At 38.9% G+C, this 15,499-nt stretch overlaps 2 protein-coding genes across 2 annotated transcripts in view; one reads left to right on the forward strand and one right to left on the reverse strand.

Moving 5' to 3' along the window:
* LOC149239026 (transferring glycosyl group transferase) overlaps positions 1 to 15,499 on the reverse strand; it is a 107,412-nt gene that overhangs the window by 34,050 nt on the left and 57,863 nt on the right. The gene's annotated exons all lie outside the window — the stretch shown is intronic.
* LOC149239027 (uncharacterized) lies at positions 1,103 to 3,527 on the forward strand. The gene is made up of 2 exons (XM_089461009.1): positions 1,103 to 1,893; positions 2,022 to 3,527. Exon 1 carries the CDS (start codon positions 1,103 to 1,105, stop codon positions 1,643 to 1,645), a length of 543 nt encoding a protein of 180 aa, XP_089317135.1. The 3' UTR covers positions 1,646 to 1,893; positions 2,022 to 3,527.

The following is a 15,499-nucleotide window of genomic DNA, read 5'->3' on the forward strand; positions in this document are numbered from 1 at the left end:
AGGTGGGGTTACACGACTGAAATACCATCTTGCTAGACTCCCTGGACATGATGTTGGCATTTGTAAAGTTTCTAGTCCGGAGCTTATACGAAAAGCTCTTGAGGCAATTGAAGAAAAGGACAGAAAGAAGGAAGAGGCGGAAAGAAACAAAGCTGAACGTGCAGGTAGATCTTTTGGGATATCTTCTCCTGATTTTGATGTTCAGGGTAGTGGCCCTACTGGCCCTAGTGGGAGGGGCTCCACAACTGGCACACCATCACATGCTAGCGCTACTGCTAGTGTGAATGCGAGGTCATCATTTTTTGTTCCACGAACAGGAGCTGGAGCACAACCTGGCATAAAATCGCTTTATAAAAAAAAGGAGAAGGAAGAAGCAGATAGAGTCATGGGGAGGTGTATTTATTGGAGCGACTTACCTCTCAGCATCACAAAAACCAATCCATTTTGGCAACCAATGTGTGATGCTATTGCTGTTGTGGGCCCAGGGTACAAAAGTGCCACATATGAGGAGTTGCGGGGGCCAATTCTTCAAGCAGAAAAACAGGACATCAACTCTAGATTGGCGGAGTTGAAACAGACATGGGAAGTCACTGGATGCACAGTGATGTCTGATGGTTGGACAGATAGGAAGGGTAGGACCCTTCTAAATTTCTTGGTACATTGTCCTAAAGGTACCATGTTTATTAAATCGTTGGATGCATCAGAACATATCAAAGATGCAGCAACGATATGTGAGTTGTTAGATGGGTTCATTCAGGAGATTGGTGTGCAGAATGTGGTGCAAGTCGTAACAGACAATGCAGCTAATTATGTGTCTGCCGGCAGAATGCTTATGGAGAGGCATCCCACATTGTTCTGGACTCCATGTGCAGCGCATTGTCTTGATTTGTTGCTTGAGGATATGGGGAAACTCTCCTTCATCAAGGAGGCAGTTGATATGGCTAGGAGCATCCCCAAGTTTATTTATAACCATGCTTTTGTTCTTAGCCTTATGAGGAGGTACACTAAAAACAAGGAGTTGCGGCGTCCTGCCATCACACGTTTTGCCACAACCTTTATTACTCTTCAGTCTTTGCTTCGATGTCAGTACGAGTTGAAGCAAATGTTTGTGTCTGATGATTGGCATGCTTGTAGATACAGCAAGAGACCTGATGGGAGTGCCATTGCAAAAATGGTGTACTCTGAGACATTTTGGCGTGGAGTACAAGAAGCATGTGCAGTTAGCGAACCTATAGTAAAGGTTCTTAGATTGGTGGATGGAGAGAAGCCTGCAATGCCTTATTTGTATGAGGGCATGGATAGGGCCAAGGAGGCCATTCGTTCCTATTATGCAGACAAGGGTTCTGCTGGCCTTAATAGGCAGATGATGTTATGGGATGTGATCGATAATCGGTGGACAGGGATGCTTCATCGACCCATTCATGCAGCAGCACTCTTCCTCAACCCTGCATTTGCATACAAATGCAATTTTCGTTTTGATGGCGAGGTGATGGAAGGGCTCCATTCCTGTATTGAGAGGATGGTACCTGATTCTGAGCTTCGTCGCAAAATCATCCGCGAGATACATAGTTATCAGGATTGTGTTGGCCTATTTGGCTTTGATGATGCCATTAAGGGAAGGGACCTCTTCATGCCACGTAAGTGACAAGTCATCACTCATTAGAAATTAGAAATTTGAATTTAATTATGTTTTAACTTTTAACTTTTAACTTTTAAGTTTTTGAATTTTTTATTTCATTATTTTGTTGTAGATCTTTGGTGGCGAAGCTATGGTGCAAGGGTACCAAATTTGCAAAATTTGGCTATACGAATCTTGAGTCAAACATGTAGCTCTTCAGGGTGTGAGCGCAATTGGAGTGTATTTGAGAAAATACACGCCAAAAAGCGCAACAGGTATAACTTTGAACTCAAGCCTTCAGTTGAGCAATTACACTTATTGTAATTTTTAATTTTTAATTTATGACCTTCAAGTGTCAAGAGTCAAGAGTCAAGACTCATTACTTTTTTTGACACTCTTACAGGTTGGAGTTCGCACGCCTCAACGATTTGGTGTATGTGCATTACAACATCCGACTTCGAGTGAGGCAAATAGAATCACCAGTGGATCCAGATGCCATTTCCTTAGACAATATTGATGTATTGTCTCCGTGGAGGGTGGAGTCTCAGGAGCCCATATTGGAGGAGTCACCTTCATGGTTGGAGGAGCCAGTGGCAGATGATCCATTAGAGCAGGGGCAGCAAGAGGAGGACTCGGAGTCAGAGGAGCAGCAGCACTTAGAGGAGGAGCAGGAGGAGCTGGAGGAGGACACTGCGGGAGCATCAGCATCAACACCATTTGCTATAGATATAGGAGAGCATAGCTCCATGCCTATCACTCATTATTTGACATTAGGTGCAGAGGCAGTGTCAGGGCCTTCTACTACTAGGGGCAGGCCTGACAAACAGCCCATCATGTTTTCCCGTAAAAGGGGGAGAGGGCAGTAGATAGATAGCTGCTAGTTTTATTTGTTATGCTACATGTAACTCATGATGATGAGATACTTTTATTATTATATGTGATGTTATTTTGTATTGGTTCTCCACATTTGAGTCCTTGAATGGACAATTATCAGGGATTAGCACGATTTGGTATCGCCTTTGATATATCATTTCTATTTGACATCATATATATCAGTGTTTTCTTCATATTTATGTGCCAATGTGTTTAAACTTTAAACTTTATTTCATGTTGTTATTGCTTTATATGTTTAAAAATCTGAAAAAAATGAATATATTATGCATTTTTTATGCTTGCTTTTGTTGTTTAAATTCTGAACATGAAGATGTTGCTTTAAAAATTAAAATAGTTTCTTGAGTGTTTGCTGGGCACTGTATAGTTATACTCATTTAATGCCAATTTTTTGTTTTTTTTGTGCCCTAGGTTTGAATTAGTTCACTACAAATGTCAAATATGCCAAAAGCCTTGGACCCATTTTGGGAGTATGGGGAGGCTGTTGGTGGGGCAAATCAGGCATATATATCATGCAACTTGTGTGGGACCAAGATGTCAGGAGGGATTACACGATTGAAATACCATCTGGCTAAACTCTCTGCATATGATGCAACAGATGTGATGCCTTGTATGGTTTCTAGTGCAGAGGTTATACAAAAAGCTCGTGAAGCAATTGCTGAACAAGACAGAAAGAAAGCTGCTAGGGAGAGGCCAATGGTCTCAGATAGATAGCTGCTAGTTTTATTTGTTTTGCAACTTTTGCTACATATAAGTTTATAACTCATGATGATGAAATACTTTTAAACTTTTATATATGTGATGTTGTTTTGTTTGAGTCCTTGATTGGACAATTATCACTATCAGGGATCAGCAGGATATGTGATGTTATTTTAATTTTTGTTTGAGTCCTTGATTGGACAATTATCAATTTATCACTATCAGGGATCAGCAGGATTTGGTATCGCCTTTGAAGTTTGATGTATCATTTCTATTTGACATCATATATATCAGTGTTTTCTTCATATTTATGTGCCAATGTGTTTAGTTCATGTTGTTATTGCTTTATATGTTTAGAAATCTGAAAAAAAATGAATATATTATGCATTTTTTATGCTTGCCGATATTTGCCGATATTTTCGCCGATATTTCCGATAAGATATTTTCCGGACCCTCGCCGATATTTTCCCGATACCGATATTATCAACACTGCTAGAAACCATACAAAGCATTACATCTGCATCATATGCAGAGAGTCTAGCTAGATGGTATTTCAATCGTGTAACCCCTCCTGACATCTTGGTCCCACACAAGTTGCATGATATATATCCCTGATTTGCCCCACCAATAGCCTCCCCATACTCCCAAAATGGGTCCAAGGCTTTTGGCATATTTGACATTTGTAGTGAACTAATTCAAACCTAGGGCACAAAAAAACCAAAAAATTGGCATTAAACCCCCCAACACAAAATGAAAAAATAATAAGTAATAACCACCTCATTCAAAAAAAATTACTACATTATTTGCATTTTGCAATGTGAACGAAAAATGGCAATAAGAGGGTGCATAAGAAAGTTGAAAAAAAAATGAAGCTTGCTGTCCAAATATGGAGAAAACCCTTGCATTGGTTCATGGGCATGAAAATCATAGCAAATGGAAAAAAACAAAAAAACAAAATGTTGGTAGGCAAAGCGGCAAGCAAGCATAACCCTAAATCTATGAAAAAATCATTAACATAGGGGCTTTTAAGAACATACTTGTTAATGGAAGAAATGAAATTTGTTTCACTATTCTTCAATCTTTGATCCACAAAAAAATCTTAATTGGTGGTGATATCGTTGTTTGATCTTCAAACCCTCCTTGACAAGCACCACAAAACTCTTTCCCTTCCTTCTCCAACACTCAGAAACAGAAATGAAGAAAAAAAACAAGTTTTTCCTTTTTGTAGCCGCGGAAAAACATGCCCGACGATATTTTATATCGTCGCGCGATATTTTGCCGAAATGTCATGATATTTTCTCAGCGATATTTCGGCTCGCCGAAAATATTGCGATATTTACGCTATTCGGCGATATTTCGCCGATATTATCTACACTGGTTCCACCAAGACTATTTTTATCTTGGATTCCCAATCCTCAAAGAATATCGGTCCTCTACGACTACTCTTATCTTGGATGCCCTACCACATCCTCAAAGAGTATCGGATGCCATATGCTTACCCAATCCTCCATTCTTTCTTCCCAAGTGAAGACAAGAATGATGTGTCTACCTCTCCCTCTCAACTAGGGAGGATATACCCATTCCAATGAAGGAATGCACCCATTCCTATAAAAGGAATGTACCCAAGCTCCCTCTTAACCAGGGACTTGACCAAGCCTCCCCTTAACTAGGGACTTGCTTCTAGCAGCTCTCTAGGTGGAGATCATGGGACAACTACTTATTTGTAGGATTCCCTCTTTCGATGTCATGAATTTCTTCTTTGTTATGGAGCCTACATCTTTTGGGACTTCTTCGTAGGGCATTGGCCATCCATCACTTTCATTCATGAATCATGTCAGTCATGTCATCCTTTCTTTCATCAAAAAGTGATTCACTAATCCATATCTGGCTTTCCTTCATACAACTACCTTCTCCACATCATGTTTTCTTCAGGATCTTATCATCCCACCACATGAGTATCAGTTGTAGATGACATCTACAACTCTTCCTTTGGTAGCCTTGCATTAGCCCATCTAGATATTGTTCAAAAATAAAAAATGAACATCAAATTACCTTTGTGATGGTCTTACATCATGACATTTGCTTGTTGTATCAACATCTTGCATTCATATTGACACATCTCCAAAAAGATATTAAATGTCAAGGGTCATCTTCCTTTCTAGACTTCTTTGGAGTCTTCATACCTTTTCCATGGAGATGTCACGGTCAATTCTTCTAGTTATCAGATGTCGGTTTCTTTTTCTATGTGACAATAGTTTCATCTTTCGCGATCTCTCTTTACTTTATTCACATATTTCTTCTTAGGAACTTCCATTCATAGCTCATTTTTATCAACCACCTCATATTCCATATGAGGACTTACTATGCTAATTTCATCTAGTCAACATGCAAACCATGCCTTTATGCATCCTTCCAAAGGAGGAGATTCCTTTCTCTTGATCATGCTCATGAGGTGGAGCATTTATCCATGTTATCTGCAACTATATGACAACGATCAATTTTATCAAATACAAGCATACATACCTCATCTCTTCCTTTTGGTCATCTAGACTTCCTTTAGCAGCCTCCTTTATTGAAGGAACTTCAATCACCTTGACCTGCTTCACTTCTTTTGACAGCATACCATCATTCCATGAATCCCATGCAAGGTGGAATTCTCGGCAAGACACTTGCTTCTTCCAGTAGGTGAACCTTCCGATGAAGCTTCCAGTGAAGGATCTTGATCATCCTCATCCTGCAAATGCGCCTTTTTGAATGATGTATGATGAGATCTATACCAGATGACTTTCCTTTTCCCATAAGTACTACTTATGCTTCCAATGAGGTTACCAAGAGCTACATGCTTCTATAGGTGACAGTGATAGACTTCTATTTCAGCTATCTTTCATGCTTCTTTATGATGATGTCACGAGCTCTTGCTTTCAATCGTATGCTTCTATGATGCCATCTCCTAACATGATGCATCCTATCATGCTTCTAATGATTCCTACCATGATAGTTATACTTTACAACAAAAAACTTGAAAAGAACTAGGTGAGGAAGACTATCTCAATCATAGTAGAGATCTTTTACTTCCTCCTTGGATTTCTTCTTTTCAGCTTCTTCCACTTCTTCAGTGATATGGGCTTCTTCCCTTCCTCTTTTGTTGTTGTCCTTCTTGAGCTTTGGACAATATCTCTTGTAGTGCCCATATTCATGACAGCCATAGCATTGAACCTTCGACATGTTCTTCTTCTTTTTTCTGAGGAAAAAGCTTCCCAAACTTCACTTTTCTTCTAGCCATGGCAACAAACGCTTGAGCTTGCTAGCTTGATCCTACATTGATTTTTGCCTTCACCCTGGTTTCTTCGATTTTGCACAATGACCATAATTCATTGAATGGAGTAGCTTCTTTCTTCCCATAGATGCTTGATGTGAAGTTTGTTGGAAATACTGAGGGGGTGAATCAGTATTTCTTTTCAATTTTTACTTTTTACCAGTTAGATCACTTATATTTAGAACACAAAATGAACAATAGAAATAAATGCTTATATTAATATAATCTTTACAAAGAATAAAGTACAATATAGGTAGGGCTCCAACCCTTGATGAAGACACCCAGGCTCCAACCTAGGATGTGCCAAGCACCTACTTGGACTTTAGTGAGGCTCCAACCTCTAGGGCTTCGACCTTATCCAAGGCACCAACCATGAGTTTAGGAGCACCAACTCCAAGGACACCAATCCTATAGCTTCGCTTTGTCAAGATATGTTTGGTTTCACGACTCCCAAAGTCTTCTTCACCGAGCCCTGTCAATCTTCAGTTATCCCTTCACTTAGTCTCCACGTCACGTCATCAATGACAACCTTGTCATATAGAAAGTGTCACCACTGTTCTTCATAATACCCAATCAATCTCTTCAAGTTACCTCATCATGACATCAACGCTACATTATGATCTTCAATACAACACTTCAATGTGTCTTCAATGAACTGCAACAAGTTATGCACCAGCTCTAATAATAGTTTTGTACCTTCTTCAAATCTGGTCCAAGGTTAGTCCCAAAGATTACTTCAAGTTACCACCAAAGGTCTGCTCCAAAGTTTGCACCATGACTTTTGCACTGCACCAATATTTCAACACCAGATTATCCCACGACCACTGGACCACTGCTGCACCAAGGCTTCAACACTAGATTGTGATAATTCTCTTTACAAATGTCCTTGCACCACACTGCACCAGACCACTGTTCAAACTATCACACTGCCCAATGCACCATGTTGCACCAAGACTTCAGCGATGATAATCCTTGCACCACACTACACCACTGTCCAATGCACCATGTTGCACCAAGACTTCAGCAATGACAATCCTTGCACCACACTACACCACTGTCCAACACACCATGTTGCACCAAGACTTCAGCAATGACAATCCTTGCACCACACTACACCACTGTTTTGTCTTCACACTTCCCAAGAAGAGTTAGCACCACAGTGCACCAAGTCTGCACCAACTGTTCAAAGAAGATCACACTGCACTTTTTGAAGTTTATCATTGTTCTTGAGATTATAACATCGTGGTACTGAGGCAAGGTGTAGTCCTAAGCTTTCAATAGATATGAGCTCCAAGTTACGAACAAGGTATGCAATAAGCCAACTGTCTAAGCTCGTGTAGTTCAACCACGGGTCTGTACAAATCTGACCCTTTACGCACTTCTGAGCCCTCACTGTTGTATATTATCCACAGTCCTAGCTTCAATTTTACTGATCCATGGATATATATATATGCTACTTGTAGGTTTATACTTCTGTCAAGACTGAGAGAGACTGTTATGCCACCGAAAGATCTCTGCTGCAAATATAATAAAGAGGTACAGAGGTGTTCTTCAGATTACCTAATTCAGATTTACCCTTAAACACTTCTTTTCGGCCTCCTATAGTTCACAAGTTGAGAACTTCTTGCTGCATTATATTCTCCATATTTTGCACCAAGTTTTTTCTTATCAAAACGGAGGAACCGTGGTTTATATTTATGGTAATTTACCATATGTGAAAGGACATGACTATTGGAGAAAGAGCCGACATGAGGGTCGACTTAAATCTCTGTAGAATAACCTGCGTATTTAAATTTTGTTTTAATTTTTTTCTTTGGGGCAGCAATAATTGCAGACATACAATTTAAATTTCCAACATTCCTTAAGGCATACGTATTTCCTTTTAGGGAGTAGAGGATTCAAGCACAGATAATTAAAGACTGCATTCTGTGATTACTGTTGACAACATATCTCTTCCTCTCAAAGCATACTAAAGCCTACAAGTATACGACATGCCCAGGGTGAATGAGTTGAGGCCTGCTTTCAGGAGGAGTTCCAGCTCCCTAATCCAAGTGTCAACATATACATTCATCTTCTAACACATAATAGGGTTGCTCTCTTACGTTATATTCAACAAAGACCTAAGGTTCCTATTATGCATAGGTTAGGGTTAGGAAACCAGAATTAGGTTTCTTAGGGATTTTTAAGAATATGTGCACTAGTTAATAGATATGTGCATTAGGTATAGATCAAGAACATAAGGTATAAATACTTAGGGATTTTGTCATGTAGCTAGGGAATATGCATCATCTTCATGCTTAGGGTTTTCCTAAGGTTCTGTGAGGGTAACGCCATGAAAGGGTTATTCATGTATTACAAGAATATTTGCCATCTTCATCAATTACATATTGACATCAATGACAACCTAGATTAACAATCTCCCCCTTTGACATCAATGGCAAACGAGATGCCCAAATACTCCCCCTGTCATGCCGCGTCTTTTCTTCACAAATAGTAGTTCTTCATAGGTATGTTACTCCCCCTGTCACGGTGCTCTTCTTTCTGGCAATGTGGTTCATGATAGATGTGCTTACATTCCTTTATGTGATGAACCAACTCCCCCTGTTTGCACAACCTCCTCTACCTCATGAAAGATTACCTGCTTAGTGATCAAGTAGAAGAGATCTTCAATAGTAGTTCATGGATGAATAAGGGATCATGTTCTTTAATGGAAATGCTCCCAAGAGACGATCTATCAAAGGATGATTGTCCATGTGGCTCATCAAGGATTTCATAGGGCCCATTCATGGATAGCTTTTGCAAGAATGCTTAATCATCATAAGCTCCCCCTAACTATATGCATGGTCTTCCTTTTGGCAGAGTCTCCCCATCAAATACTAGGAATATCAAAGATAACTTCATCAACAACATGTGTTGTTGGTTGGAGTGTTCAAGAGACTTCTGGATTCAATTTGCTTCCTTCTCCATACTTGTGTAACTTTTTTCTCTGGCACGGTTCTAGCTTGTGTAGGGGCCCAAGTCAAGTTACAATCACGTGCCATATGTCCAACGTTATGACACTTGAAGCACTCTATGTTGTTCATGAATAAGAATTTGTGACTTCTTGCAAAATTGCTTCTTGAAGATTGATGGGGACCATTAAATATGTCTTTGTGATATGCCCTACAATCTTTTGCCATGTGCCCAAAGTTTGTACAAGAATAGCAATAACCAATAAATATACTTTGGTACCTAGGAGAAGAAGGTTTCCTTGTTGTACTTCTGAGGTTTTTTTGCCTTGGGATCCTTTGATGATAACTATTACTTCTTGCATCCTTGACACCATTTGCATTTCGTCTTGGAGTAGGATTTCTTCCAATGTCAACTTGACTCTTGCCTTTCCTAGAACTGGGAGCATGAACATTTCTTTTTGGCTTCCTCACATCCTTGCTATTTGAAGCATTATCATTCTTGCTTGAGGATTCACCTTCATAGCCAAGACCTGATTTATCAAGGGGAGACCTTTGATGACTTAAGATGTCATCTAGGGTTTCAGAGCTTTTCAAGTTCTTATTCAGCAAGTCAACTTCCTTTTTAAGAAAGACAATTTCTCCTTTCAACTTTTCACAATCTTCATCTTTCATAACTAGTTGTTTCTTCATTTCTTCCATCATCTTGGTTGCTTCACATGATTGGACCTCAAGAGAAGTGATTTCTGATTTTAACTTGGTGATGTCATCATCCTTTTCTTCTAGTTGGCATATCATGGTACTTCTTTCCTTTTCTGCTTCATCAACTTGTCCTTCTATGAATGTCCAAGCTTCCATCACCTTCTCAGCTCCCTGTGCTTGATTCCTTGCTTCTTCTAGTTGAGATCTAAGAGAGGAGACCTCTTCCTTGTATTGACCAATCTCTGCTTCAAGTTTGTTCAAGGTGGCTTGACAAAGTTTCTTCCCTTTTCTTTGCCTTATCCAATTGATTTTTCATGGATATGACTTCTTCATGATGCTTTCTCTTGTTTTGATGAAATTCTTCCTTCATATTGGTGAGCTCCTCATCTCTTTCTTGTACTTGAAGCTTGACAAGGTCAAATTCCTTCCTTGTCTTGTCCTGGTAACCAACTTGCGCTTTCTTCTTAAGTTCCTCATTTTCCTTTTCCAAATTGTTAATCTCTTCCATGGTAGCCATAAGTTTAGTGAGGAGATCTTCCTCAAAATCTTTTTCATTCTCTTGATCTTCTAGGTTTTCTTTAGCCTTGATGTTATCACTCTTATCCTCACCTTCCTTGATGGGCTCTGGATTTCCTTCTTGTTTTCCATCATTTTCTTGACTAGAGATCATTGTCAACGCTCCTTTTGAGTGAAGATCATGAAGTTTATCCCATACGCCTTTTGCTAACGAACATTTTTCAAAATTGGCCTTCATAGAATCAAAGAGCCCATTCAAGATTGCTTTCATTGCTCTTGTATTATGTTCCTTGGATTCTCCATCCATCATGCTATCAACAATCACCGATTTCCAGACTTCAACGCCTTGAGTCTTTAAGAAATTCCTCATTCTTGCTTCCCATATATCAAAGTTTCCATTGAACAATGGAGCCTTCACAAATTGATTGACTTCAATTTCGGTGGTTGAGGAAGACACATCTTTAGGTGGATTGGAGACTTTCTTCCTTGGCTTCGCTATTTGTGTTCTAATGATCAACCTTCAAGTTGTTAGGCTTTGGGTGAAGGGACTAGCTCTGATACAAATTATTGGAAATACTAAGAGGGGGGTGAATCAGTATTTCTTTTCAATTGTCACTTTTTACCAGTTAGATTACTTATATTTAGAACACAAAATGAACAATAGAAATAAATGTTTTTATTAATATAATCTTTACAATGAATCAAGTACAATATAGGTAGGGCTCCAACCCTTGATGAAGACACCCAGGCTCCAACCTGGGATGTGCCAAGCACCTACTTGGACTTTAGTGAGGCTTCGACCTCTAGGGCTTCGACCTTATCTTATCCAAGGCACCAACCTTGAGTTTAGGAGCACCAACTCCAAGGACACCAATCCTATAGCTTCGCTTTGTCAAGATATGTTTGGTTTCACGACTCCCAAAGTCTTCTTCACCAAGCCCTATCAATCTTCAATTATCCCTTCACTTAGTCTCCACGTCACGTCATCAATGACAACCTTGTCATACAGAAAGTGTCACCATTGTTCTTCATAATACCCAATCAATCTCTTCAAGTTACCTCATCATGACATCAACACTGCATTATGATCTTCAATACAACACTTCAATGTGTCTTCAATGAACTGCACCAAGTTCTGCACTAGCTCTAATAATAGTTCTACACCTTCTTCAAATCTGGTCCAAGGTTAGTCCCAAAGATTACTTCAAGTTACCTCCAAAGGTCTGCACCAAAGTTTGCACCATGACTTTTGCACTGCACCAATATTTCAACACCAGATTATCTCAAGACTACTGGACCACTGTTGCACCAAGACTTCAGCACTATATTGTGACAATTCTTCTTTACAAATGTCCTTGCACCACACTGCACCAGACCACTGTTCAAACTATCACACTGCCCAATGCACCATGTTGCACCAAGACTTCAGCAATGATAATCCTTGCACCACACAACACCACTGTCCAATGCACCAAGACTTCAACAATGACAATCCTTGCACCACACTACACCACTGTCCAACGCACCATGCTGCACCAAGACTTCAGCAATGACAATCCTTGCACCACACTACACCACTGTTCTGTCCTCACACTTCCCAAGAAGAGTTAGCACCACACTGCACCAACTGTTCAAAGAAGATTACACTGCACTTTTTGAAGTTTATCATTGTTCTTGAGATTATAGCACCGTAGTACTGAGGCAACGTGTAGTCCTGAGCTTTCAATAAATCTGAGCTCCAAGTTACCAACAAGGTCTGCAATAAGCCAACTATCTGAGCTCTTGTAGTTCAACCACAGGTCTGTACAAATCTGACCCTTCACGCTCTTCTGAGCCCCCACTGTTGTATATTATCCACAGTCCTAGCTTCAATTTTACTGATCCACGGATATATATATATATATATATGCTACTTGTAGGTTTGTACTTCTGTCAGGACCGAGAGAGATTGTTATCCCACCGAAAGATCTCTGCTACAAATATAATAAAGAGGTATGGAGGTGTTCTTCAGATTACCCAATTCAGATTTACCCTTAAACACTTCTTCTCGGCCTCCTATAGTTCACGAGTTGTGAACTTCTTGCTGCATTATATTCTCTGTATTTTGCACCGAATTTTTTCTTATCAAAATTGAGGAACTGTGGTTTATATTTATAGTAATTTACCATATCTAAAAGGACACGACTATTGGAGAGAGAGTCAACATGAGGGTTGACTTAAATCTCTGTAGAATAACCTGCGTATTTAAATTTTGTTTTAATTTTTTTCTTTGGGGCAGCAATAATTGCAGACATAAAATTTAAATTTCCAACATTCCTTAAGGCATACGTATTTCCTTTAGGGAGTAGAGGATTCAAGCACAGATAATTATTGACTGCATTCTGTGATTACTGTTGACAACATATCTCTTCCTCTCAAAGCATACTAAAGCCTACAGGTATACGACATGCCCAAGGTGAGTGTGTTGAGGCCTGCTTTCAAGAGGAGTTCCAGCTCCCTAATCCAAGTGTCAACATATACATTCATCTTCTAAAACGTAATAGGGCTGCTCTCTTACGGTATATTCAACAAAGACCTAAGGTTCCTATTATGCATAGGTTAGGGTTAGGATATCAGAATTAGGTTTCTTAGGGACCTTTCAGAGATATGTGCACTAGTGAAGAGATATGTGCATTAGGTATAGATCAAGAACATAAGGTATAAATACTTAGGGATTTTGTCCTGTAGCTAGGGAATATGCATCATCTTCATGCTTAGGGTTTTCCTAGTGTTCTGTTGGTGTAACACCATGAAAGGGTTATTCATGTATTACAAGAATATTTGCCATCTTCATCAATTCCATATTGACATCAATGACAACCTAGATTAACAAAGTTGCCCCATTCCTTTGGTCGTGCATTGAGCACTATGGTAGTCAATTCCTTGTCAAACATTATTTCTCCTAACTCCTAGAGTTGGTCTCTTATTTCTGACACCCTTATAAAGTATGAGGCTATTCCTTCTTCTTTTGATATCTTCATTTTATAGAGCTTAAGCTTCTTCTTTTGGAGGTTCGACAATTAAACCCTTGAATGACCAACAACTTCATTTTCTATGAGGATCAAATCTATCCTTTTCTTCAATGCATGAAAGTTTGACGACCCATCCAATTTGTTGCTCTCTTTGCAATATGAAGTCATTTTGACATATTCAAATATAGATATAAAAATACTAATATGAAGTCATTTTGACATATTCAAATATAGATATAAAAATACTTACTTGTCAAGTGAAGATACTCCTGATGATGAAATCTTCAACTTTATGCCTTCTTGATTTTGATGATGAAGTAGATAATAGAAGATGTCTTCTTGGTGAAGATGTCTTTCTTCAAAAGTGATCCTTGGCTCAAAGGGAGATCACATTGATTCCTTGATGATGATGACAATGCTTGTTAAACTTGTGTCACAACCTCAAATTTCGGCCCTTCTTCAGAATTTCGGCTTGTTGTCCTAGTTCTCCAATTTCGGTCTTCAATAACCCTAGTTCACATGTGGCTAGAAGATAGACCAATTTGCCTCCTTTCTACTTCACTTGACTTGACTTCTTTTTCTTGTTATTTCGGCTTGCAAAGGAGCTACTTCTACAGCGTTTCTCTAAACTCAAATACTAATGCAAGATACTTGTACAAATAGTAGATCCACAAATTGGTATGTGAAATAACAAAATATTATTACAAGTAGAACATTAAGAACAAATTCAAAGAAATTTTACCATAGAAATCTGAAGAGGAAGACCACCATGAAAATATACCCAAATACTTCCTTTATTATTTAGAAAAATAGAGTACATAAACCAGCAGAGCTTCCAGAGCCATGAGCTGGAAATTTTTCATGATTACAATGAGAGTTAAGAGCTCAATTTATAGAAAAAATGAGAGATCTAGATCCCTCTCCAAGTGAAAACGGTTAGGTCTAACGAATTGCACAAATTTGCCTTGATCCCAAAAGAAAACGGCTAGTTGAGGGCTTGATCCATGTCAAAATAATCTCGTCCCTTGATGCCTGCGCTGATCTTGAGGAAAAAATTTGATCTCCCTTAAAGATGGAGCTGGATTGACCCAAAAATTTGATCCTGGACCCAAAAATACTTATCTCAATTTTCCCTCCTCTAAAATTTCTCATTCAACTTAACCAACTTGAACCATCTCATTAAAAAATTGATATTTCTAGGAAATCAATTCCTTTTTTGGACCAACGAATTTTTTGTGGGACTTTTCCTTGCTTGATTTGTGGAGATTCAACAAATTTTTACTTGATTCCTTTCTTGGGAAAGTCCACATCCTTTTTTAAATATTTTTCACTTGGAGAGAATTAGATTTTTCTTCCATTTTAATTTCTAACCAATTTTCGGCTAATTATTTTCCCATTTTTTGTCAGAAAATAGAAAATATAGCTCTAGAGGGGTAAAAACATATTTTTCCACTCTCAAGGTGTGTCTAGATAAAAAGTTGAGGTGTTGAGGTGTAATTTTAAGTACTCATACCCCCTACAATTTTTATAGACGTCACTTTTTATATCTTTACATCAAATACTACATAAAAATCCCAATCAACGGGGGGATTTTGACAATTAAAAATTGACCTCTAGACATAACCAAATTTTGCGAAACTTTAGACATGATCTAGTATGGCATTTTACATCTACTCTATACACTGGGACTCACCTAAGACTTCACCATCAAGCCTCACACTAGCTTTGGGGTATATTTGGGAGAAGAACTTAACCGATTGTAAGTGTTGAAAAACACAAATAATGAGCTAAGAAAAAA

This window comes from Pinus tabuliformis, chromosome 8 (assembly GCF_031772625.1).
Source record: "Pinus tabuliformis cultivar Carrire ecotype Pingquan chromosome 8, CPIR1, whole genome shotgun sequence".
Classification (NCBI taxonomy): domain Eukaryota; kingdom Viridiplantae; phylum Streptophyta; class Pinopsida; order Pinales; family Pinaceae; genus Pinus; species Pinus tabuliformis.